We start from the raw sequence: 27,500 nt of genomic DNA, 5'->3' as shown, positions 1-27,500 counted from the left end.
TCTCCTCACAGTGTCTCTTGTGTCCCTCTGTCTCCTGCACTGCCACGTTCTCGTGCCTTACAGACTCCTCTACTTTTCTCTTATCTTCCTCATGTAATTGTATGGCCCACTGTGCCTTGTGACGACGTCTGATGACCTGTGCGCGATTCAATTAGCTGTGGTTTGTACGCCACCATTAATCACTGACCACAATCTCTGGGCGCATTACAGAGAGCAAGGCCGTGGCGTTACACGTCTCAATCCCGATTTTCCACGTTAAGCACTCGACTCGATGTGTCCTATAAAAGGGAAATGAGAATTTAAACACATTTTTAAACAACTTTAAAAGAACCCGTATCACAAGGGGGGGGGGGGGACAGCTACTGAGAAATGGTGAGGAGAAGAAGGACTATTAGAGCGTAAGGATCTCGATATCTTATCTCCCAGCTCCATGTCACCAGGCTTCCTGTTTGACTCTAACTAGACGCTAAACTCCCCGTTTTGCTCTTGTGCCGTCCCTGTTCCACTGTTCGCCGTTCTCTTTGTACTCTGTCGCCAGGTCTGCTGGCCATCAGTCCGGTCCTGCACTGCGTCAAACGCACGCGGTAGCCAGCCGATGAAACACAACAGAGACGCTCTCTACAAAGCCCCCGCGTTAAGACTGACCAGACGGTGTCGAGCGGGAGAGAGAAGCAGGCTTCGCTTCCGAAAGCACGGAGCCTTGATGCTTGATGCGGTTGTGTGTCTGACAGTGGGCACACAACACAGCACAGGACAGGAGCTCTCTACACTTCAGAGCGCTCCACTTTGGTCAGTTTTTTTGGGGGGGGTCGGAGAGAGGGGTGGGGGGGTAGGGGGGGGGGGTGGTGTTTAGTCCCTTTGGTGTTCTCTATTTTGGCGCCTGTCCAGCACCCAGGAATAACACAATCTACACCCAGGGGCCTGGGAGGAAGAGGCTACAAATGAAGGGGAAGTTGTCTGATCCTCTCACTCTCACCCCGGGTCAGCTTGTTCCACACTGTGCGCTCCTTGTGTAGATTGAGGGATGAGAGTCGGTGGAAGTGTGAATGTGCATGTGTGTGTGTGTTTGAGTGTATTTATGTGTGTGTGTGTGTGTGTGTGTGTGTGTGTGTGTGTGTGTGTGTGTCTAGTGTGTTTATGTGTATTTGTGGGTGTGAAACAGAGAGAAAGTATGTGTGTGTGTTTGTGTGTGACTGCATGTCCCTGGACATCCGTCATGAGCAAGCTGAATGCCCTTTCGTTGCTCACACAGAAAGTTTCCGCTTCTGAAGGTGCAACATGGGCTCATTGCACGCCATTCACAGGAGTGAAGGAAAGGGCACCAGGAGAGAGAGAGACAGAGAGAGAGAGAGAGAGAAAGAGGGAGAGAGAGCGGGAGAGAGAGACAGACAGAGAGAGAGAGACAGAGAGAGAGAGAGAAAGAGAGCAGGAGAGAGGGAGTAAAAGAGAGCCGGGAAGAAGGATAGAAGGATGCCGAGCAGTGACCAATTTAAACGGGCGTGTGAGAATGGGAGATAATACCCGGTGAGGCCAGCGGGGGGAGGGGGGGACGCTCATGATGCGTCCTTAATGGAGCTGAATTTACATACTCCCACCGAGGCGCGCTCATAAAGCGGCCGGCCGAGAAACAAACCGGACCGATCCGCAATCAAGCGCAGGTTAAATGGAGACGGAGTGCACAGAGTGTTTTTTTTCCCCCTCCTTCTCCTCCTCCCTCCCCCTTCTCTTCATCACACCATCCGCCTGCTCTCCTCCTCCTCCACCCCCTTCCCCTCCCTCCATCATCAGCATGTTTCATTTACCTTAGTCATCAATAAAACCATCCATTCAAACGCTGCTTGGAAGTTCAAAACATTAAACTCATAAGGCCCACTTCCGATGCTCTTCAAGTACAAGAGCGATATAATATTCATGGAACGAAAGCTGTGTGACTGTCCAACACATTTGTTTTCTTTCTCTTTTTCGTCTCTCCAGAATCCCCCCCCCCCCCCCCCCTTTTTTTTTTGCTGTGCGTTTGTTTTTTTGTGTCGTGCTTTTCGACACATAACAAACACGCTCAAAGTGGACTTGTCACAAAAATCTGATCCGGCTTTTGAAAGCCATCAAGGCCACACGCACCCTACAACCGCGACCACAACTAAAAACAACAACAGCAAATCTCCAAACATCAGTGGTCCATCGTCAACACATCTCACACACTCCAAGGGAGCTGTTTGCTTTGTGAAAACAACCAGAAAGAGCCGTGTGAATTTTGCTTGGTTGCATCGTGGTCAAGAAGACTCCAGAACACTCTCCTTATTTATAGCTGTACGTCCGACCGACCACTGTGGTCCACCCTCTCAGAGACAACAGGCTCCTGAACAGCCCTCCAGGGATCTCGATGGCACTCTCTACGCCTGGTGGTTAAAAGTATATACTTTACAGGCACTTCACACACCCTTTAGGATCATATGAAGACAAGATGAAGCAGCTTCTCTGTGTGGACAATTCAGAGGTTAAAAAAAAAGGGATTTCCTAGAACTCAAAACTGTAGTCCTTACAGTTCAGGACCTTCACCCACTGATCTTCACACACACATGCCTTCCTCTGACCCTCCACTGACTGTCCCGTAAAGCACACGGATCGTTCCGGAGGCGCGGCCCGCAATCGCCAACCCGGCCGACCCCTCTGATGCCTGTGTGAGTGGACAAGGGGCTGGCTGCACTGGGACCATCCCAGCTGAGTCCACGAGAGCATCTCTCTCTCTCTCTCTCTCTCTCTCTCTCTTTCTCTCTCTCCCATCTATAAATAATGAGCATCTGGAGGCACGCGGGCATAAACAGCATCCATCACCTACCATCGCCAGTGCTCGTGGATCACGGATCAGGGGGCCGGGCCCGTACAGCCATAGAAGGTTACAGGCAGGGGAGATTCCCAGGCCACTAGGGCTGGACATTGATACAGAGGCACACAAGCGCAAGGCATGTGGGGATATAGAGCTGGACGAATGAGGAGGAGAGAAGAGAGAGAGAGAGGTGGGTATAGGGGGAGGGAGAAAATGCCCAATGCAGAAACCCCCCAACTAGTGAAAACATTAGAGGCATGATGGAAGGGGAAATGAGGGGAAATTGAGAAGAATTAATTGATGGGGGAAAGGTAAACGACAGGAAAACAAACACTGTTGAGGTGGCAGGTCTGCACAGGAGGCTGTTTCGAATAGGCAGCAAAAACGAAACATAAAAAAAAAAGGCAATGACGAAAATTGAAAAAAAAAAATAAAAAAGATCAGCCGAAGCAAGGCGCTAGGGGGGAAAGGCTAAAGTGAAGAAGCTAATGCTTGCAACGCTGCTGTCGACGCAATGTAATATATACGCGAGCCGCTCCACGCTGATGGCCCGCTTAGACACGGGGAGCAGGGCTCATCTGCAGGTAATATGAAAGCACACAGCTGCCGGCACACAGGAAATCGATGACCTCCTCCGGGGTGGGGAGGGGGGAGGGGGGTGGGCAAGAGCACGTATCCCCCATGGGATCATGATTGCAGCATAATTTTCTTTAAAAGCACAAACAATGCATTATTAAACACAGTAACAGCACAGCAAGCACTAAAGGCATTTCGCGCACACGCAATACCTCTGTTTGAGTGAGGGTGTGTATGTGTGTGTGTGCATGTGTGTGTGAGAGGGAGAGAGTGTGGAATGTGTTGTTTATTTATATATTTATTAACTAGGAGACCAGTGAGGTGTGCAGCACTCTGAGCTGTCAAGCCCTTGCTTCCAACAGGAGTTATTTGCGGATCCCACTTTCAGATTTTGGCACGGAACTCGAATATGACCAAAACTACAGCAAGCACATCAAAAAGCAACACACACCAAACACAGCTGGAATTGAAATAGGACTGTGACTCAAGCACTTACTGTATGTCCACCTAATAAAAATCTACTCTCTGTCTCTTTCTGTCTCTCTCTCTCTCTCTGGTCCACTCTGTTTCTCTATTTGGCTCTTTCTGTCTCTCTCTCTCTCTCTCTCTCTGTCATTGCATCCCTTACTCTCAGTTTTCTCTCTTTCAGCCCGGCGCTCTTCCTCCAGACGAGGCCCCTCCTGAGCTCTATTCTGGTCAGACCTGCACTCTGGGGAGGACGTGGAGAAAAGTAGGAAAATACTTTTCTGAAATTCGGAACACAATAGAAAACACACAAAAACAGCCAACCAAGGATATTATATTGCGTTCATGTATATATGTGAGCAATAGCGAAATATTATGGAGTATATACATAAATGATTAAGTGAATGTTTGTCTCTGAGTGAATTTGTGAGTGTTTGTGTACACTTGCATGTGTACATACAGTACATGTGTACCTCATACTACAAGTGTGCGTGTTTGCACTTTCTTGTGCGTACGCTGGGCGTGTCGACCTTTAGTTCCGACTGTTGAGCGCGGCTGTTCTCGCTCTATGTTCGTCTGAAGGGTGGGAGCTTAGCACTGGCTGGCACCGCCGGAGGTTCGTTTTACCGCAGGGGAACGGAGTGGCGTGGCGTGGAGTGGCGCGGTTCAGTGCCGAGGACACACGGGCCCCACGGCTGCGTCGCGCTGGACACAAAGGATCTGTTTGCTATAAGCGGTGGCCACTGTAAATGGCCCGGGTTGAAGGTCGCGACTGCCGAGCAAAACTTGATCCGATTGAATCCCAGGCATCCGTCGCTGTTTCTACAGGGCATGTAACGACACACAGACACGTGTGCTGAACACACACACAGGGACAGACCCAGAGGCACAGGCTCAGAGACATGCAAGTGAACACATAGACACAAGAAACACAAACAACCAGGATTCAGTATCAATAGAACCTCCTATACACACACACACACACACACACACACACACACACACACACACACACAAACAGTGCTCTCTTTTTAACTATCATTTGATTAAATTCTACCTTCTCCTCTCCTATGCATAAACACACACAAAGAGAGAGACACACACAAAGAGAGAGAGAGAGAGAGAGAGGAGAGATCCTGTCTCCAGGAAGTAATGAAGTGACAAACAAAAGCAAGTGACAGAAAACGTCTGAGGTATATGTGCTAAACAGCTCATAAACCATTTGTGAGCAACCCATGCAGATAACTCCCTGCACCTTAGCAACCAGTGCAACTAACCCAGTGAGACTTCACAGGAGGTAGAGAAGCTAAAGCATCAGGGGCTGGTCAGTCACAAAAGGCCATCACATCACACGGGTCAATCACAAAAGGCCATCACATCACACGGGTCAGTCACAGAAGGCCATCACATCCACATCACACGGGTCAGTCACAGCACACTGGAAACACCACTGTTCCCACTCAATGAATCTATTAATCCCCCCCCCCCACCCCCCACACACACACTTGAACTCTTATCAAAAACATTTAAGTGCCTAACTACCCATGTAGAATAAGCTCCTTTCTGCGGGAGACCTGTTCTGTTCCCTGTTCCCAGGCCAGTTCAGCTGATCTCACCGTGAAAAAGACCAACCCCACGGCAGGGCAGGCGACTTCCAGGAACAGCACCCAGGAGAGCCACTCGAGCATTAAGATGTCAGCTTTAATTGTGAACTCAAAAGGCACACGTTGGATAAACTCACTTTGTGCTGTATATTTCCTACGGCTCTCCACGCTCTGAAATGTATTGTACAGCTTTCCTTAAGCACCTGACTGATCCTGGAATTTATAGCTCAGAACAGGTTTACAGTGTGATTACTGAAGCAGATTCTGGCAGGACCACAAAATCGGTGCGTGGCTGGCTTGTGTAGATTAGCAGAATACACACAACGTATATATTCTCAACATCTCAGCATTACATATATGGAAATCCCAGCAGTTTGTAGTGCACCAACACACTGCATTATACTGCCTGCACTGTATATCAGCTGCTCGATGCTTCAGACCACTGTTCTGGTGATGTTCACGGCTCCTGTGATGATGACATAATTTCCATTCCATATAGATTTCTTTACCTTCATAATCCTCTCTAATGCCCTCTAAACCACATCTCTTAAAGGAGTATTTCCTGGCTTGCTCGCTCATAGATATCACTGTCGTCAGATGTTCGCGCTTGGCCGTGTTTGCGCACCGAAAGGCATTCGCCATGGCACGGCGCCTGTTGCTTCTCTTGCCGTCAGCATTTGCTGTGGTGAGATTATCACCTGTCCAGAGATGACAGCGCGTCTGTGGGTTGATGGATCACCTTTCCTCAGCCTATGCATTACGCCTCTGCTGTAACTGTATAGCTTGTGCTTTTTCTTTCAGACTTCCCGTCATTTTTCGGCTATAGAATTGTTGCTCTTTTCTTCACAATCTGAAACCTGTGTGATGGAATTTGAGCCGTCGCTGTGTTTGTTCTGTTAACGGATCTAATTATCCCTTTTTGCAGAGTGCGCACCAAATGCCAAAATCACTCCCTTCTCCATCTCCGCGCTCTCATGCAATTTCACTCTGGTTTTTCTGGAGGAATCTACAGTAAGTAAAATAACTGTAAAGGATTTGCTTCTGTACACAATGCCACTTACAATAATGAAAATAATAATTTAGGCATATCAGGGATACAAGAAGTACGTCAAATATGAATGATCCACTATAATGTGCAAGCAACCACTTCCAGCACATTCATGGGGTGCCTCTCAACATGCCTCCTCGATCCTCGATGCTCGATCCTCGAGGGGCGTTCCCACTGATCTATAACTAACACTGGATAGACTATCCCATTGTTTTCCCCCCATCATTCTTTATGTAGATCAGTGAGGATGGAAGCCAGAGGAGCGAGGGATGATGTATAAACACTGCATGAGAGGCACCTATGGTGTTTACATTCTGTCAACATATCCACCACATATTGCTTTCAATGAACACCGTAATCCAAAGGATGATGGTCAGTACACCTGTACACAAAATACTTACTGTACCTGGGCAACCACTAATCATAGCTTATTAGCGACGACATTTCCCAGCCCCCTGCATGTTTCAGCATGCCTTAAGGATAAGGACGTCTCCATGACACTGCCGTGCCCTCACCTTGCTTATGGTGCAACCCTGAACGCAAACGCGTGACAGTGATATTGACCTGTTCCTCCCACGCATGACGCCACAGTGTGGCATTCACAAAAGTGAATGAGGCAAAATTCAGTACCGTGGACAGCGCATGCTTGTAAACATCAAACCGTCTGCAAAAACAATGGGCCTCAAACCCAGGCGTGGGACCGTGCGAACCGCCGTCACCTGCAAACAATTACTACATGCACCTGCAATCCGTTATGTCTCGTTAGAGCAGCTTTTAAAACAAACACTTCTCGCGATCCATCATGACTAAGGTCTCACTGCTCAACACAGTGGACACTCTTCAGTGGAATCTGCTGTGACCACTTTATTCTCGTTTGTGCATTTTACATGCTGACTGGGACTAGGCACATTTTCAGCATAGGCATGGCATACACCCTTGGCTTGCCAGGTCCCTCTGCCCGTACTGAAAGTGTCCCATGTGGTTGTCAAGAAGACTAGGCCATTCTTTCTGTCTACAAGATGGGAGTAACAGACTCAAGCCATGTGACATGCAGTGAATCATTACATTTATAGTTATGCTTTAAAATACTATGGTTCTTTTTGCTGGGGAGCCACAAATACCACAGTACAGTCCCACAAGTGCCTCTAGTCTGGAGGCAGTGAGTTGAAATTTGGCATTGGATTGATCTGAAATTTGTCACAAGGCTGAATGTTGTTGTAAAACCTGCCAACCACTTAACCAAAGCACCATTTACCAATCCTGTTTTGGTTGGAGAGGAGCTTACAGTTTGAGTTCTGCCTTCATTGGGTTTGTGATTAGCTTACATAAGGTAAAAAACACTCATCAGTCCTGGTCCATCAGCCCAACCATTGCCCCCTGATGTACCTCTTGCTCTGGGAGACTAATGCTAACTCAGTGCCACAGAGTTTTGCATTTTTCATCCTATCAACTATCACAGCAATATGTGTCAAGGCCAGACAGACAAACATTAACATGCCCTAAGGTCATATTTACCAGCCACTTCAGAGTGAAGAGCCTGACCCAAGATAACGTCGTCTGCCTTCAGCCAATTTATTATTACCCACAATGCCTTGCCTCAACCCCAGTGTTTATGCTCACTTGTTTAGCTCATGGCATGAACGCAACAACATAATGACCTCTGAAACGTGAGAGGACCCTTGTGTCAGGCACCAACAGCTAACAGGTAACAGCTGTAGGGCAACTAGCAGTGCGGTCAACTTGTTCTGAGAGCACACCTCACCGGTTCGACATTGCACTCACTCACACAAACCTGAGCACACACACGGATATACACATAAACATTCGCCCAACACTCAAATAAAGCTGATGCCTAAAAAGAGTAAGTTTGCCTCCAAAGGCAGCGTACAGTAGTGTCCGAACTCCGAACGCATTGTTCATGAAATGCCATAATCGTGTAAAAATATCTCTGGAGCCCCATCTTTGTCTTTCTTTTTTGTTGTTTTATCTTGGGCCTTCACGGCCAGCCCATTCACTGACTGGATGTGAGCAGGAGGGCAGTGGAATGATTCTTTTCAAATTGAAAAGGGCACTTGTGTGGGGACGCTTCTGTTACAACTGTCCAGTTTGGTCGCCATGATGAATAGCAGGACGGGGAACAAAAGGTCAGTTAAAAACATGTGTGTTTGTGTCAGCGCATTTGCATGTGTGTGTATGTGTGTGTGTGTGTGTGTGTTTGTCAATGTGAGTTGGTGACCACGTGCGCAAGCATCTGCGTGTTCCTCTAAAACCCTCTGGAGGGACAGGCCGGGGACACTGGATATAGGGGAGAGGGGAAAAGCGGGGGTGGACAGCTGTCACCGTCTCAAGCGAAGCGGTGTGAGACCCTGACCACTGACGTCCAACACGTCCGTATCCTGCGATGACCACTGACGTCCAACTGTCCCGCTGCGCCATAAATTTCAAAGGGGGGAAAATGGGGTGGGGGGGTGGATGGGGGGTCCCCTTCCTTTCACACCAGGGGTTCTCCTCGTCCTCACATCACCACCAGACCGGTCAGCGACACGGCGAGTGGACCACCGGGACTTCAGAGCACCCTCGGTCGGCTCTGGGAACACAGAGGGACTCCGCAGAGCTTTTGAAGTTCTTGTTTGGTCTGGATGCATCAGTGGAGGACAGAACGAGGAGATGTCAGGACTCAACCCCCACCACCCAACCCCCCCCCCCCCAGGTCTTGAGACTCTTGTCTCCCCCCCCCCCCCCCCCCCCATGTCTGTGCGGACTGGACTTTGAAAAGCCTTGAGCTGAGGGAGAGAGCTCTCCACCGTAAGGAAAATATTTACCCGGTCTAAAAAAAAATCACCTCCCCAGCCATTAATCACTGCTCGCCACTCTGGAGCACTTTTAGCCTAGCTCGCTCAGAGTAGCATTCCCTTACACAATGTCCGATTGGTGCCATTTTAATGGGTAAGGGGGGGGGGGGGGGGTATTAAGCCTTCTAAAATGGGTTTCCAGTTAATGCCTAGTAAACCCTCAAAAAAAGTGACTTTTTGTTATTTCATAACAAGTAGAAAAATTCAAAGGAACACCCAACTTCAGATAGGATCAGGAAGTGGGCTTTGGGACGCGGAGGGGAACAAGGGGCCTGTTGGGAGATCAATGCAGCTTTGATGGTGACTGAGGGGAAGCTCGTGCAGGAGAATAACGCCGATTTACACTGAGATCCATTAGGGCCGCGGCTGCTCCATGGAGATGAATGGCAACGTGGGCCCTGGGCACCGCTGATAAGCGCCGCCGTCTGCAAGAGTGGAGACACGGCAAACCTGTGCGCTCTAACGTCGCTACCCAAACCTCAAACCCACAATGGTGGTGGCTTATTACGACTTAGAGGCGAGGGGTGGGGTGGTCGGGCGGCTTCTAATAGGTTAGTCTGCAATTTATAACCTCCTCAATCCTATCCCCCTACCCGATTAAAGTCCGCCATGCATAACAGGTTTGAGGACAAATGACCCACCGCCCCTCCTCTGCTGTGTTCCTCAATTGCACTCATAGCATCCTAAAGCAATGCTGTTATTTAGCACACATATTTATTCCGTCCAGATACTGCCCACCGACACTCATTCCGATACTCGGACCTGAAGACGGAGTTCCGTGTACGGCTCTCGGGGTCCATAAAAGCACTCGAATGACAAAGATTTACTTTAGCTGGTAGAGACACATCCTGGTGGCTGTAGCTCATCACAAACAGCCATCTATTATGACAACAGGATGCAAAGCAGTGCCAGTGAGCAGCATCACTCTGCACTCATGATAGAGAGAGAGAGAGAGAGAGCGAGAGAGAGAGAGAGAGAACAGCATCTCAGAAAAAGAGTCTTTCACACACCAAACACTGTGTGTAAAGACAAATATACTATTCAAGACAGTTGTCACTCTGTCTAAATGTAGGCTACTGTTGTTAAGATAACTGTACTACTAGGCTTTACTGTGTTTAATATTGCTTTAATTGATGCAAGCAAATTTACTTTGATGAGGGGTGATTAGGTCAAGTTCAAGTCTTATTAAATATAACCTGATGTTTTTTTCCCACCAGTTAATGAATATGTCGTTCTGTTGTGTACTTCTGTGTGCTCAAATGACTGAAATACTGTTGCATCTCTGGTGCTATGAGCGTAGTTGTGAGAATAAATGCTAAATGCTGATTCAAACTTTAAATGCCATGCACCAGACGTTTTCTACCGGAAGTCTTTTTACAGTCACAATTTGTTATGGCTGCGATTCATTAAACAGAAAAGTGATGTAAGGTTTGTTCCGACGAACTGTCAAACCAAGATCTCATTAAACAACGCAGTCAAACCAAAAAACACAATTTACTTCAAAACATAGCTGCGAAACTCTTATTCAACACTTTTCAGACATACATTATTCAGGACACCTGGCACACTGCGCAGCTGGAGTTTGAGAGAGAGAGAGGTGCCGTTACCCACTCCCAAATAACCCGGAGATGTGAATGGGGTTCACGTGTAGGTAACTACTGTTAGAGTTTTTGTTGATGTATTGGGATGTCAAAATGTATCAGATGTGGGCACCATTAAAGTTAAGCAAGCCACAGCACGGATGTTTTGATGAATGCCGACCTAATGAAATTGTTTGCCACCGAAAAGTGTCCATGAGCAATTCTTTGAGTGTTATGGACAGATGAAAACCTTGTTTGTTGACATGCGTATGGTCACAGTTTTATATGCACGCTAATAAGGGAAATATTTGCAAAACTACATATTTGAATATCAGTGTAGGCAGTTTCTTATAAACATTAGGTCTATTTACTCTAAATCTCTGGAATGAGCATTCATCGGACATTCTAATCTGCAGGTAATGATTGCGACACCTCTCATACAATTATGCAAACTTGTTATGGCCATTGTAAATAGCCAATAATTTTCGACATACCATTTTGGCTTGTCTAAATGCATGGTCAGACTGAATGTCTCTGTTTAGGCTTAATATATTCTCAGAGCTTAATTCAAAGAGTGTTATAGTGACACAATTGAATTGAATTGGAAATTCTTTTGCAATGCACCTGGAACGACTCAACTCGAAACAGCATAATTTTTTAAGTTGAATTGATAGTTTGTGCAATTAGCAGAACTTTGTTTTTTTAACTCACCAGTTCCAATGCTAACTTTTTCTGACGACGACGACAAAATCAGTAACCAAATGTACAGTGATTCCACAATAAAGCTGAAATTAAGGTGATGACAGGCAGGTGCGTAAAATGTCAATCTACTTACATGAATGCGTGGTAGATGAAGGCCCATCCTCGAGGTCGTTCCAGCACGTTGTACATGAAATTCTGAAACTTTCTGTAACGCTTATTGGATGCTGAAGTGTTCGCCCGTGGCCCCGGAGGCCCGGGCAATGGGGTCCCCAGCAGCCCCGTGCGATGAGAGGGGTGTCCCCGTTCCGGTGTGGATGGTTCACTTCTCTCGGTATGAACCGCCGTGAGAGCGACAAATTCAACCCGCCTGTCGTCAGTTGGAGCCGGGGGAACCAGCATCCTAATGCCACCGTTATTGGAAGGGCTTCCCAACATGATCAGAATCATAAAAGTAAACTGAATGAAATACAATGATCCGTCTAAAATGCCCTATGCACTATTTAATTATCAGCCAATGAAACTGAAATGCAATCAAAGTCATCGTTGACGGACTTCGGAATCGAGTTACCTATGCTAGCAAATGGGAAACTAATGAGTGTAGTAGAGTATACTGCAATGCAACCACAGCGTCAAGCGTTGAGGTTTTGGCAGCACAACACAGATCAGTGCGTCTATGGGCCACCTATCTCAACACCAAATCCCCGCCGTTTAAATAAACAAACAAATCCTGATCTATGCCACAAGAGAAAAGTCGACCAGCGACAAACATGGTTGAAGGAAAACTACAATCTCATTTCAAAGTTATCTTAGGCTCGGTGGCAAGCTTTCAAGTTCTGACCCTTTGAGAGAACGAGTGCCAATGTTATTGATTTTAGTTAATTTTAGTTCATCGTGACGACAAGTCCACCACACGTGCGACTGAAGTACCACCAAAACAGCTCACAAATTGTTTTACGACCTTAATAATCACGGTTAAATAGGGAACACTAACTTCTGATAAGAACATTTTCGGAACGCTTAATCTTTATGAGGCAATCAACGCAGCGATGTTACCAGCGCGAAATCTAAAGTTTTCTGAAAGCTACGTCAAGTTGCTGAGGAGTTTAAGAGTCGCCACCACAGAAACGTTATCCATTACTACCCTTTTCATATAATTTCATGTCAAGACAGATGTTTAAAGACATGCCCTCTTGGTCCTCTTCCCTTGCTCCCTTCCAATGCGCTTCGCTGATCAGGATCTTTCGGGGAGGAGCGGTGAGGTCCTTGAAAAATAAAGAATCATTGGCAGACCCCTCGTTCGATCATCTCGACACACGGTCCCTTCTGTGTGGTTTAATTGTATGAACAGTCACCCTCAAGTGAACGCAGATAAGGAGGAACGGATAACTTCTCTGCACGAGTGCTTCGCGTCTCACGGGCGCACCGACAAGGACCGCTGAGCAAAGTAGCTTCTGAGTGCGTGGAGCGGAGAGGGAACGCGCAAGAGGCAGCGGGAGGGAGGGATACCAAACAGACCCTAACTGGACCTCGAAGTCAGTTGTTCGTTAACGTGCGTTTGTTTAATATTTATTCGATGTAAGTTAATGTGTGCTACTGACGCATTATGTTCCATGTTGATTAGTTCGTATTTGGACGATAAAATGAACTACTTCTAATGGTAACTTACTTTAGATTTTTAAAAACATAACATATTTTAAAGTCCAACCAGTCCCCAATCTAGATAACAACAGTAGGCCTACCTATTGCCACGGCAATACGTCTACATTGCTTATGTTCTGGCCGGGGATCACCCAGGCACAGATGTGTGTGCTAAGGACCGAGCATGGCACCAAAACAGGGTTGTGAAACACCAAAAGCTGATGCCCCCTGCCTGAGTCATTGGAAGGAAGGGACATGAAACGCACAGTGGGAGGCGGCTATCAAAAGACCACACTAAACTCCGAAGGTGTTAATGACGCTAGCACGGATCTAGATATAGTTTAGTTATGTTCGGTCAACACATCAATCACTCAAGTGTAATGGGAAACAATAATAATAATATAAAGTTCCAAGTACAATCATTGTTAAGATGATGGCCTGCCCCAAAAGACTTCGGAAAGTCGGGTATGTCCAGAGTTGGGTATGATTACAAGTAATCTGGACTAAGTATCAGATTACAAAAATCAAATTGGCAACTATAATCAGGCCAGATTACATTAGAAAAAATGTGTAATCAGATTAGAGTTACATTGTGGAAGATGTTTTGGTTTTTACTTTTACCTAATATTTGAACATTTTGTTTTGAAGTAATCTAAATTATCCAAAAGTACTCAGATTAAGTTACATTATGTTTGTAATCCAATGTAGGCCTATTACATTACTCTTTACAGAATGTTGTATGTATTCTATATTCAGTAATGGATTACATTTCAAAGTAATCTGACCCGACACTGGGTAGCCTATGTCCAAATCACATGTAGCATAATTGGATTATGTATGATAAGCCTATGGAAATGCTTTTCTCCTCAGATGGAAGCTGTCAGTTCTAGTCTTTGACATTTTTGTTACTTATTTTAACAGTACAACTCAGCCACTGGTCGAATCTGATGTACATCATCCCAACGATCTGGTGCTCTTTCAAAGACGATCTGGTGCTCTTTTGTGTCCTCCTGACACAAATTTTGCGCTTGAAAATCATTGAGCAGCGTGGATGTAGGGAAAAGGGGCATTGGATTGGGAATATTGGAGGAGACAGAACAAACAGGGCCCATACACTCAGATGTACAGACAGGTTTGTGCATGACATCCAAAATGAAAAGCAATGTGCAAAATAGCAGAAAAGTGTTTTGGTACCTTTCATCACCGCTCTCACTTCCTTCCTATACTTGGTAACCACAAGATAATGCAGACTTGCTGCTATGCAACCACATCAACATTCAAGCAGCTCAAAAACGTACAGGTGCAAAGGGTTTTTTTGAGTAGATCAGCAGATTACTTATACGGTGTAACACTGGTATCACGTCACTTAAACTCAGACTCAGTCTGTCATGGATTCTGTCAAAGAACCTTTCAGGGCTGCACAGATGGCACCCTTTCCCAGAGAGAGGGAGAGAGAGAGAGAGAGAGAGAGAGAGAGAGAGATAAAAACAAAGAAAGAGTGTAGCCCTACTGTTGGCCCTAGAGCACCTCTCTGTGTCGCTGCTGGAGGAAAGAGACATGTGGCTGCAAAACACAGGCAGTGGATCTGACGACTATAAACAGCTGGCAAAGGTCAGGGCCAGAGAAAGCATGCCTACTCACACACACACCCGGGCATACAGACGTGGAAACACACATGCAGTTGTACACAGATGCACACTCAAACACACACGCACGCACGCACGCACACACACAAACACACACACACACACACACACACACACACACACACACACACACACACACACACACACACACACACACACACACACACACACACACACACACACACACACACACACACACACACACACACACACACACACACACACACACACATTCAGTTCCTCAATCTCACAGCTCTGTCCCTTAAAAGCATAAACACAATTCAAAATGCACTGAACACATGGCCAGTTTTAGTTGATGTAGTCCAAAAACATTATGATTGTGCGTGTCCACACACATACGGACAATTCATCTTGATAAAAATAAGACTGCGTCCAGATTCTCAGAAGCTCGTGTCGTAACAGCACAAAAGGCCTCATCACCAGAACACATGGGGTGACCAGCATATTCTTCCCCACTTCCTGCTCACATGACTGGAATTACGATCCTAGAACAAAGGAGACCAAATGTCACGAGGTAAACCTCCTCTCGCTCCTTCTTTCTCCCTCTCACTCACTCTCTCTCTCTCTCTCTCTCTCTCTCGTTCAGTCAAGTCAGTCACGCACTCACACTCTCTCTCTCTTCCTCTGGCATTCTCTCTCTCTCTTACACACACACATGCACACACACACACACACACACACACACACACACACACACACACACACACACACACACACACACACACATACACACACACGCACACACACACACACATGCACAAAAACACATGCACACACACACACACACACACACACATACACACACAGACACACTCCCACATTCTCTCACACCCCATGGTCTGCTATTGAGCCCCTGGACGGTGGGATGGTCGCACAGGGACCTACCGAGGACTTAAAATACCCCACACATCGGCAGCGGTCAGCCCTCAGCCCTTTGTTTCCACTGGGCACTGTGCAGGACCTTCAGCCACTTTTGTAATGGCTTTCCCATACCACCCTGTTGTTCTGGCCTTTCGTAAAAAAAAAAATCTCCTCTCTGCACTCTCCTTTCTTTTCTCCCCTCTCTCTCTTCTTTTCTATTTTTTTTATCTGCGATTTCCGCTTCAGCTTTGATTATACTCAAGTCAAAAACATCGGAAAAAGTAACCTTTCGGAAAGAAGAAAATATCAACGGAGGAGATTAGCATATTTTCTGGGCCTCAAAGTCATCAAAGCAGTTAAGACTCCCTTCATGGAGGAAGTGAATGTGGTACTGCTCGTGCCTGAATGGTTGGGGGATCCAAGTGACTCATTTCATTTCACTGTACTGTTCCTCTTTAAATACTTCTCCAGACATATATTTAACATCACAAGTTAGCATTCTTCACTACATATTGAATGTACGATGCCTATTTCAACTAAGAAACCCATGTCATCAATTAAAACCAATTGATTTGACTAGTAATGTGTGCAATATTGCCAGGACCTTATTCAAATCATATTGTCATTATTCAGAGCTAAATTCTCTTTAAGTTGAGACAGTGGTCTTCCACTAAGCGCAGGGCGTGTTTCCCCAGTGTTGACAGTTGTAAAGTCTATTTGGGTGGTGTCTTCCCTTATTTTTTTAAAACATCCGACAGTTGCAAAACATACTGTACTGTAGGTGTCACACTGATTGCCATTTTCAGGCAATGAATGGGGAAGAAGAGGAGTATTTGTGATCCGCTCAGTCTAGAAAGGGCTGATTAATACATAGAACTGGGTGTTGTTTTGAGTTACCCTAAAGTTTCTCTCAGTTTGAAATTCCCCTGTTTAATTTCAGCCATTGGGCAGTCTGTGGGTTGCTTCAGTTGGAATAAAAATAGTATATGTACACTGCACTAACAGTGGCAGATTTTTGGAATACCAGTGTCATAGTGAGGAAGTTTATGGTTAAATATGTAATTGTGTGTCCTTACAGTATGTGCATAATAGCAAACTACACTGCCTGTAGAGGGAAAAAAATAGTTTGAAAAAAAAAAAGATATTTTTAAAACGTCTTTAAATAGAAATAGGTTCTTTATGGAACCATTCCCATACTAAAATCCCGATCAAGACAAAGATTTGAGCTCAGAGTGAAAGCACTAGGGATTCTCGTTTAACGGCAAGCCAATGGACTTTCACAACACTATACTTTACCCCAAGTTGCTCTCAGAATTAATGCATACACATTTACAGAGCAGAAGGACATTGTTACATCAGAGCTGACAGGATATGCGTAGACACCAACACCCACACACACACACACACACACACACACGGTCTGGCTGAATGAAGAGCATTGAGTTCTCCTGCCTGAGAAATGTGTGGGTGAGTGGGTGTTGAAGTCTCCCGTCCTCCGCCCCGTGAAAGGAGCTTTTGTGGCTCCCTCGGCCCTTCTCTTCCCTGGACACTAACTGTAGCTGGGCTGGGCTGGGCAGGCCATGCAGGCCGGGCACCAGGGATCCCAGTCCCACTGCTGGAAAGGCGCTCATAAAAAGGGACGGGTTTCCACACAGAGAGGGGGGGGGGGTCGGGCTGGCATTTTTTGGGAAAACTTCTCTTGGCAAGAGGTCTCCTTACTAAATTCAACTTTCACATACACTCTCTCTCTCTCTCTCTCTCTCTCTCTCACACACACACACACACACACTCACACACACACACGTTCAGTATTCATTCTGCCTGACTCCCGAGCAGGATGAACCACACAGAGAGAGGCAGGCAAAACAAGCGGTCCCTCACAACCTGGATGACCCGGTGAGGGGACCAGGATCTGGAGCGCCCAGTGGGATTTACTAACAGGCCGTGGAGGGGTTTGGGGGGTGGAGTCAGAGTCAAGCAGCAGTTGACAAAAAGAGCAGAAAAAAGATGGAGGGAGAGAGAGAGAGAGATTCCTAGAGAGGTGCAGAGGGTGCAGCCTCACATAACCGACAGCTGTGGAACACCATTCTGCTACAGGCCTAATCCCACGACATATAACTCACACAATGAAGACGTACAAAGAGCCTGCTTGATTAACCTTTCCCTGCTGGCATGTTAAAGATGGCAATACCTCTCATGGACACATGGTGCCACATTCACGACAGAGTGCCCATGGTAATGCTACCCCTCACAGGCTGCCATCCAACACTATCTGAAGGTGTCTGTCAAATTCAGAGGGGGAAAAAAGCAAAACTGTTGGCTTGGGCCCAAATGTTAAGGGCGCACTAATATACATTAGCCTACACAAAAAACAAGGGTTACTTCATGTGGGCCTACAACCCTTTGCATTAAGGTGTTAGTCTTCAACAAAAGGGGAGAAGTTCAAAGTCAAATGGAGCCTACAAGACAATTGGCCTCATCACAAGTAACCCTGCGTTTCTGAAGCCTGTTCCTTGATCTCACTATAACTACGCAGCAGCCAAGATAAATACTCCGAGTTCAATCCTATTCATGCTTGGATTAAGCACAAACATTCTCACAATCCTCACATTTTACTAATTAGATGAAGCGAGTCGGAGTCCGTTTTCATTAATACGCTAATTGTTCAGCGATTAAGTCGATTAACGTGGCACCATGTCTTCAAGTGAAGGCCGGACAGATATTCCTGAAGAGGTGACTAGGGTTCACCTGGAATCCTGTTTATACAATCAAAGCCCCGCCAGAACTTGATCCGACGGCTGAATATTAAAGGGCTACGTATTAATCTGACGCTAATCCTTGAAAAATAACTCAACTCTACTAATCTGATGAAGTTGTCGTTTAATTTGAAAGCTAGATCAATTAATGATCTACACAATTGCTTAAGGTCATCCTCGTATTTGTTCTTCGAAGTATTTGGCCCATTGCTCTCTGGCAATAATTCCGAAAGATGAGGGAATTTGCCCCGATGTCAGACTCACCCTGCACATAATTTGCAGTTCCTGTGTAATTACGTCTTCCTTTTAAGATTTAGGTCGGATAAGGAATGCACTCTGATCTCAGAAAAGCTTAGCGGTCTCCAACAGACAAACTCGTGACTGTATTATTCCAAGACGATCACTTTTTGCCATTCCACCACCACGCATTAGAGCGCATAATAAACACGAGCAAAGTGTGTTAGAAATTCATGTTTTACTCTGGACATCATGAACGCATGCACATCATTAAAGAAACCTATTCAAAACACTTCAGGTAAATAATTTCAACTGTCAATGTTCACAGGCATACTAGAGTCTCCGCCTAGCGATCAACTTTTGTAATACATGTTCATTCCTGAGCAGTGGATTCAGTTAAAAAAAAAAAAAAAAATGGAAGCACTCCAGTCTTGTTTAGGTTTCACTTTTTTATTTTCCCACATTTCAAAGTTTGTTTACAAAAACAACAAAAAATAAAAACAAAAATAAAAATTGTACCTAGTTGCATATCATGCTGGCAGTTGTAACTACATGCAAAATATCAATAGTAAGACCAACAATGAATGTAGGTAATAACAATAATAATAATAATAATAATAATAATAATAATAATAATACCTCAAGTGAAAAACGAAAGGGCATTCATCTTTAAAAATCTACTTGACAATTACGTCTTGTATTAAAAGGAGTATAAAAGAGCCTCTTGCTCCCAGAAGAAATGCAGTTTTGTACAGGGGGGTGAGAAAAGGATGAGTGTGAGAGAGGACAGAACAGTTCTGACGTACGCAGAACAATTCTTTCAAAAACACTGAAGAAAGACAGGACAGAGATGAGAGGACAATGCTCACGACTGTGAGAGGGGCAAGTTTACGGCACGATATCCAACGAGGGAAAAAAAAACAAAACAAAACAAAAAACAAAAAACAAAAACAAGAGGGAGAAAAAACAAACAAATAAACATTGCCACACACAAAAATCCCCTCCAAACACAAACAGATTATTGAGGCCCGCGTAATGTGTGCAAGATCCCAACATAAAAAAAAAGCCCTTGACATCAATTTCACAATGCTGGACACTTCTCAAATGAAAACTTATCAAAATAACGAAAGTAGGTACATCTTCTGGAGCTGATCCAGCAGTTTCGAGTTTGTATTATCATGTTACTGTACAGTGATGTGTGTATGTATGTGGGTTAGACGGTGTGTGTGTGTGTGTGTGTGTGTGTGTGTGTGTGTGTGTGTGTAGTTTATGGCTTAGTTTGTTTTTTTTATTACTTTTGAAATCGTTTTACGGCTACACATGAGATGTCATGATTCCTCTCGGTCCAAGCGGACAGCAAGGTCTCCTTAGCTCAAAGATGGAGCAGATCGACTGGAAGCCCTTTCCTTAGGACACCAGACACATCACAGAGAGAGAGAGAGAGAGAGAGAGAGAGAGAGAGAGAGAGAGAGAGAGAGAGAGAGAGAGAGAGAGAGAGAGAGAGAGAGAGAGAGAGAGAGAGAGAGAGAGAGAGAGAGAGAGAGAGAGAGAGAGAGACCAAGCCATGAGGATGAGCTCAGGGTCACTTAACGAAGACAAGGGAAAACGAGAGAGAGGGGAAAAAAAGTCAGTCAGATAGATATAAAGAAATTAGGACACCAACACAAGATTGTTAATAGTGACTATTGAAACGACATAAAAGAGAATGAGAAAGCAAGCGAAAGAGAGACAAAGGAAGTGTAAGAAATGGAGCCCGTATCGTATCGGAGAAAGACCGGACTGGGTGTTTAGGAATCGAAGTCCCACGGCAGGTCGGATCTGCAGCAGATGTCAGCTGGGTCTCACGGCTGAGGAGGTTAGGCTGCTCTCCGGCCGTCGGCACCTCTCCAGACTCCCACCGGAGGAGGCGGGAGAGGACGAGGAGCCAGGGGACTGACGGAGGGCTCTGAGCCCTTGGGGTCGGCTCTCGGAGAGCAGAGGGCGGCTTTTTTTTATTTTTTTTTACAGAGGAGCGGACGATGGAGGATGGTGACGGGCTTCTGGGTGTGTGTGTGTGTGTGTGTGGGGCGGGGCTGGGCTGAACTGAACTGGGCCTGACGGTATGAGAGGGGTAGTGTGAGGGTGGGGTCGGGCGTAGTGGCCCACCCCTCCGATTTCCTGGAGGTCAGGGGCGTCGTGGGCGTTGCGTTGGAGGGGGACGAGGGGGGGACAGGACACACCCCTCGCCTCATCACCCGGGGGGCCGTGAGGAGCTGGAGGGAGAGGGTGGGGGGGTGGGGGGGCTCAGTCTGCGCTGACCTGCGTGGTCACCTGGCCGTCTGGGGTCTGATTGGTGGACTGGATGAACATGGGCTGGGTCAGCTCCTGTCCCGCGGGCATGGTGACCTGCTGGATCTGATACAACTGCTGCAGAGACAGAGAGGAACACACACACACACACACACAGGGTGAATACACAGAGACCAGGACATAGGCAAGTTACAGAGGTGGATGAAGAGAGAAGGGAGAGAGAGAGAGAGAGAGAGAGAGAGAGAGAGAGAGAGAGAGAGAGAGAGAGAGAGAGAGAGAGAGAGAGCAGGAAAAAGGGAACATGAAGATGAATAACTACTAAAGAGACAGTAGATGACACTTAGCCAGTCACAATAAGTTGGGACAGACCATAACACATTTAATTTGTACATCACTTTGCTTTGCTTTATCATTAACAGTGTTGTTCCACTTCACATCTCCAAAGCCTGACCACATGTGTGCGAGCACTAACGGCAACATGCACAGGAGAGGCCAGCGGGTCTTACCTGTCCGTCAGTAAACTGGTTGAACTGCTGCTGGCCTTGCTGCACCTCCTGTGTGATCTGAGGAAGAGGCCTGTGTGTTAGGACACTAGAACCACGACCAGGTTCTCTTATAGACATCTTGATATCAATCTACTTATACTACACATCCTTGAAATACAATGGCTGAGTATTACCAAAGCAAATAATATACTACCCTTAAGGAAGAGGCCTGTGCGTTAGGACACTAGAACCACGACTACGTTCTCTTATAAATATCTTAATATCAATCTACTCCTACTTCACATCCTTGTACGGTAATACAATTGCTATTTATTTATTACCAATGCAAATGTGTACTACCCTTACAAATATGCAATCATGTACTAAAATTGCATACTCAATTTCAAATGTGCTCCCACCTTCTCAATCTCAATTATGTAACCTAAATCAATCAATAGCATAACACACTTTCTTTCTATTGAACAAAACTATGAGTTTTTTAACAATTGCATGTTGCATTTCCCAGTTGTAGGGAAAGGTGTGTACGAGTGCGGCCTACCTGCTGAGCGTTGGTAGCAAGCGTCTGTATTTGCCCTTGAACGACCTGCGTGCCCGACACTGGCTGAGCCAGGCGGATGTACTGGAGCTGGCCTGAGCTCAGCTGCACCTGCGCACAGTCACCAGAAGGGGGAGACAAAGGAACACTGGGGTCAAACACAAGCTCCACGCTGAGGTCTGGAGCGGAAGATTTAACAGCTGCCACGCCAATTAACATGGGAGACAACTCAGAACTGGACAGCTGGAGACATTTGGAGTTTTCCAGACTGAAACCCAGGCATCTGTTAAAGCCTACCTTACACTGAAAGACTTTGACATGATTTGGGAAAGATTCTTGAAAGATTGTAGTTTAGTAAAGAGTAAAGCTTGAATGAGGGGCCTTAGTTAAAAGACTACAATCTTTCAAGAATCTTTCCCAAAACTTGTCAAAGTCCGTCAGTGTAAGGTAGGCTTAACATGAGCTTTGCATGTCGTGTATGAGGAAGTTTCACCCTCACACCACAGCTCAAATGTACCTTTTGTGATTTAAATGTCTTCCTGAAAGTGATCTAATCTAATCTAATCCCTAATCTAATTTTACCTTGAATTTACCCTCGGGGATCAATAAAGTATCTATCTATCTATATCTAATCATAATCATCTGTTCAGTATCAATAAGAGTGTATTGGACTATGTCCACATGGAGCTGAGCAATTTTAAACAGGCAAAAAGTATTTTGTTGTTCTACGTCCGCACGCAAACTCAATTTCAGTGCACTGAAAATGATAATGTTTTTAAAACTCCACCCAAAGTGGTAATTACAACATCGCCATCTGCTTCATTGACGTGTTCTTGACGGCCATTCCTGGCTGTTCTGGCACTATAAAATACAAAGTTTCTAAGAGTGACACAAGGTACACATCTTGCTTTTGGACACATTGGACCCGATGCCTGTATATGGTGTATAAATGATAGACCCTGTGTTGTCTGTATGGACCTTTGTGTCTTGAATAAAGTTGATTGATTGATTGACTGACTACCCAGATGTGTGCGCACATAGTATCAGTGTGTGTACCTCCTCACTGGTATCTGTTGGATCTCTCCCGCGTTGGTGAGTATTATTCATATACTTGCACTGTGTTGTCTCTATGGACCTTTGGGTCTTCAATAAAGTTGATTGATTGATTGATTGACTGATTGATTGATTGACTACCCAGCTATGTGTGCACACAGGATCAGTGTGTGTGCCTCCTCACCGGTATCTGTTGGATCTCCCCCGTGTTGGTGATGATCTGCTGCATGACCTGCATGGTCTGTCCGGCCGGCTGCACCTGTGTCTGCTGGCCCTGAGCAGTCGCCTGCACAATCTGCACCTGCTGGTCACCCACCTGCATGGTCACCGGAGCACTCTACAGGAGGAAGGGAGGGAGAGAGGGAGAGAGAGGGAGGGATGAAGAGAGAGAGAGAGAGAGGGAAAGAGGGAGGGATGAAGAGAGAGAGAGAGGGAAGAGAGAGAGACACAGACAGACAGACAGACAGAGAGAGAGAGAAAGAGAGACAGAGAGAAAAGCATAAAGGGAAGAGTAAAGGGAGGAGAGAAAGAGAGAGGGGGAGAAAGAGAGAGAGAGAGTAAAGGGAGGAGAGAAAGAGAGGCAGAATGAAAAAAACTAAGTTGGGAAGAGAAAGGCAATTCATTCTTTACACTACAAGCACATTTGCACTCAATCTTTATTTCAGCACACAGGCACGCCACCACAACACCGAATACAACACACACTGGCTGGAGAGCTCAACTTTATCAGTGGGGGTGACGAGGAGAGAGAGGCAAAAGGGAGACTGGGCGAGGGGAGGAGGAGGGGGGGGGGGGAGAGTGAGACTGGGCAGTAACCAGGGAGACGCAGCGACGCGTCACCTCAGTGTGGGGCCTGCGCCCCGCCCAGGGGCTAGCGAACCGGGGGGTGAGGGGGGGGGGTGAGGGGGGTGGGGACACTCGATCGCCTCTGTTGAGGAACAGTAAGAGGATCCGGCGACAGCACCGCGCCACCAGAGCTGCACCGGGGGTTTGACTCCCAGCGGGAGAGGGGGTCACACTCAGCATGGAGCCCCACAGCGCTGCAGCCATGAGGTGCGTTTAAGTTCACCAACGTAAGCGAACGCTTGCGAACGCTTGCAAACAGTTATCCGTAAGCCTGGTGTTTTTGGCGAACAAACGCAAACAGTCTGAGGAGGTGGTGCTCCGCGTTCATACTGTGGAACTGGACGCAAGTTTGACAAACGCAACCATGCAATTACTGTTAGAATGGATGTTAACACCAAATTGTTCAAATTGAACTGTTCAAAGAAAACATGTTCACTACGAATGTTCGCCACTGTTTGCCCAATTTGAACGCACCTATGGGCTCTGGAGATACGCGCACACAAGCATGCATTGGCAGAGCTGAGGCCGCGAGTGGTTTGGCAACATGTCAGTCGTAAGGGAGATTTCATCACTGCTAGAACATAACAGCATCTAAAAAGTTGATAAAAATCATATGATGGGGTATTAGTAAAAGGCCACCAGGTGCTCTTTCAGGACAGGTAGCGGTCTCTACCTCATCCAATTTGCCTCCATGTTTAACTTGCAAATGTTACACTTGCACTCGTGCTGTTGTTATAAGGGACACTGATACGCCTCTACTCGGCACAGAACAGGAAATTAACCAAGAGCCTGGGCTGCTGTGATGTGGGCGAGTAAGTGGAGTCCATCTGTAGAGATCGGAGAGGAGCTGTTGAGGGGGGAATTGGGGGATGGGGGGTGGATTGGGGGAGAATAGGCGCAGGGCAGGTGTATCGGGGCAGGCAGGTAGGGGCAGGTGTGTGGGGGGACAGGTGTTTACCGTGATGGGTGTGTTCTGTGACTGGGCTACCTGCACCTGCTGCAGCTGCTGCATAGTGGTTCCCTGCAACACCTGAGAGAGAGAGAGGGAGCACAAGTGGCAAGAGAGAGCGAGAGAACAGAGACAAGAGACAGACAGACAGACAGATAGAGAGTGAGAGAGGGAGAGAAAGAGAGAGAGGGAGGGAGAGAGAGACAGAGGCTTTACAAAACACAGCAGCAGGCACATGCAAAGCAAAAAGCACACAATGCAAAAGCCACACAATGCAAAAAAGGCTGAACGGTGCAGCTGATGAGGAGGAAGTGTGAATGACAGAGCTCTCGACGGTGACGTGACGTGACATGACGTGAGGCGAGGATGGTGGTCGCGGCACCTGTGATCTCTCCTCAGGGAGAAAACGGCTCTCAATGGAGGAGAATGAACGCAGCTGCAGGACAGGAGAACCCCAATGACACGACTGATGGAGCAAAAGCAGTCTGTGGAGAAGCCGCGTACTCTGTTAAAGGCGCCACGGGCTGAATGCAGGGGCGGAGAGAAGGTGGGGCTGAGGGACCGCTCATTCATGGAGGTGGATAGAGCAAGACCACTGATGGACACTGGGCAGCTCTCAGTGTGTGTGTGTGTGTGTGTGAGTATGGAGACACGATATGACAGACAGGACCACAGCAGAGCAATGGAGCAGGGACTCTCTCTCAATCATCTCACCATTCTTCTCAGGTTCCTACACTTCCTTGAGGTCCCCCCTCTCTTTCTCTCTCTTTCGCTCCCTCCCTCCTTCCATCTGTCCATCGCCCTCTTTCCCCAATCATCACCTCTGACCAACTCGCCCACACAACACAAACAATTCTCTCCCCGCTCTCGGACTTCACTTTGAAAACAAACTATATTTGGCCATTACGGCTTGGTCCAGTTATTAGACATTTCCGTGCATGGTTTTGGAAAATGAGGTTCTCGTTCCGCTAAAATAAGATCGCTGTAGGTTTCCCAGGGCTCGCAGCCAAGCATTAAAAAAAAAAAATGGCCTCACCTGGCTCGACTTTCAAAAACACATTTAATCAGCTCGTCAAGTAAAAATGCGATTATCTGGACGTGAAGGACACGCGTGGCTCTCCTATGGGTGAGCGATCGGGTCGGACTCGTCTTCCCCCCCCTCCTGCGCTCAATCACTCCATCTGGCGCCGTGGCACGGTGCGGAGCGGATCGGGGTACGGAGGTGACTGCAGTGGTGTACAGTGACAGCTCAGCGAAAGGCCGCTCTGCTGAAGCAGCACTGATGCGCCCAGAGAGAATGAGGTCCAGCGTCCACTTTTAACAGAGAGGAAGGGAGGGAGAGAGGGAGAGAGGGAGAGAGGGAGAGAAGGAAGGAGAGAGGGAGGGAGGAGGGAGAGGGAAGGAAGGAGAAAGGGAGGGAAGGAAGGGGAGAAAGAGGAGGGAGGGAGGGAGGGAGGGAGGAGAGAGGGAGGGAGGGAGGGAGGAGGGAGAGGGAAGGAAGGAGAAAGAGGAGGGAGGGAGGGAGGGAGGAGAGAGGGAGGGAGGGAGGAGAGGGAGGGAGGAGGGAGGGAGAGGGTGGGAGATGAAATGAAGACGAGAGAGAATGATGAAAAAGGACAGGTTGAAAGAGAAGGTTAAAAGAGATGGAAGGAATCTAAAAACAGAGGAAGAGTGGAAATAGAAAGAAGAGAGTGTATTGGACAAATGAGAAGAAGGAAGAAGCTGTAGAGTCTAGGGACAGAAAGAGCGCCAACAAAGAGAGAAAGCAAAAGATTTTACAGCAGAGCTTCCAAATGACGAACGAGGGAGAAGAGAGAAGGCGAAGGAAGAGGAGGATGAAGAAGAGGAGGAGGAGGGAGGAGAAGGAAGAGGAGGAATAGTTCCCTGGAAATGGCCTCAGTCTCCCTGGGGCTCCAGTAAGACTGTCTGGCAGAGGGCAGGATCACACTGGTCTACGAGCGACGCCTGGGTGGAGCCGCTAGGAAAAGGATCTAAATCCGTCCAGAATTCCTTTCCTCTACACTGGAGTCACTGGATGCGTCAGAGGCGGCCATTTTGGGACTACATACTGCTCAGTTGGGAAAAAGGCCACGCAAGAACATTCCACATCCGTGGCCAGTGAAAACATGGGAGAGATCTTCCAGCAGAGTAGAAATGAGTGTGTGTGCGCAGAGTGCAGACACTGAGGCAGGTGTGTACAGGGAGGGATGTGCTCGGTAAGATTCTTCCACGGCCTTCCGACAGAGGTCTCCAGTGTACCAACACTTCAGTTCCACTCCCACAGCTCTTTTGGCATTGTGCGTTTGGGCTATTTTTACACACGTGTGCAAGTTCATGCATGTATTTCATTTCAATTGATTTATTTATCTACATAATAGCGTGCATGGTGTGTGTGTGCGTGTGTGTGTGTGTGTGTGTTTATTTGATAAAGGTAAATGCACACCTTGTGAGGTGCTCTGCGTGTGTGCGTGTGTGTATATGTGTGTGTGTGCGTGTGTGTGTATGTATCACA

The 27,500-nt window shown here is 46.9% G+C and overlaps 2 protein-coding genes and 1 long non-coding RNA gene across 9 annotated transcripts in view; 1 reads left to right on the top strand and 2 right to left on the bottom strand.

Moving 5' to 3' along the window:
- The window catches only part of LOC134072502 (potassium voltage-gated channel subfamily KQT member 4), a 61,649-nt gene extending 49,070 nt beyond the window's left edge, over window positions 1-12,579 (bottom strand). The window contains exon 1 of the mRNA XM_062529227.1: window positions 11,785-12,579. Coding sequence (XP_062385211.1) covers window positions 11,785-12,098 — 314 coding nt within the window. The 5' untranslated portion in view covers window positions 12,099-12,579. The remainder of the gene's footprint in view (window positions 1-11,784) is intronic.
- Window positions 12,580-12,955: 376 nt separating this feature from the next.
- Window positions 12,956-23,298, top strand: LOC134072212 (uncharacterized). The gene is made up of 3 exons (XR_009937138.1): window positions 12,956-13,200; window positions 14,211-14,421; window positions 22,111-23,298. It is a non-coding gene; the product is annotated as an uncharacterized LOC134072212 (long non-coding RNA).
- The window catches only part of nfyc (nuclear transcription factor Y, gamma), a 31,028-nt gene continuing 22,775 nt past the window's right edge, over window positions 19,248-27,500 (bottom strand). For 6 of the 7 annotated variants that reach the window (XM_062528774.1, XM_062528777.1, XM_062528773.1 and 3 more), the window contains exons 7-11: window positions 24,998-25,069; window positions 23,378-23,530; window positions 22,144-22,251; window positions 21,606-21,662; window positions 19,248-21,216 (exon numbers count right to left, since the gene is read on the bottom strand). In XM_062528774.1, the coding sequence (XP_062384758.1) occupies window positions 21,094-21,216; window positions 21,606-21,662; window positions 22,144-22,251; window positions 23,378-23,530; window positions 24,998-25,069 (513 nt within the window). In that variant the 3' untranslated portion in view covers window positions 19,248-21,093. The remainder of the gene's footprint in view (window positions 21,217-21,605; window positions 21,663-22,143; window positions 22,252-23,377; window positions 23,531-24,997; window positions 25,070-27,500) is intronic. The other variant, XM_062528780.1, reaches the window with a different exon arrangement.

Source organism: Sardina pilchardus, chromosome 24, assembly GCF_963854185.1.
Source record: "Sardina pilchardus chromosome 24, fSarPil1.1, whole genome shotgun sequence".
Taxonomy (NCBI): Eukaryota; Metazoa; Chordata; class Actinopteri; order Clupeiformes; family Clupeidae; genus Sardina; species Sardina pilchardus.
Note: the sequence above shows the minus strand (reverse complement) of the source record. Positions and strands in the feature narration are given on the sequence as shown.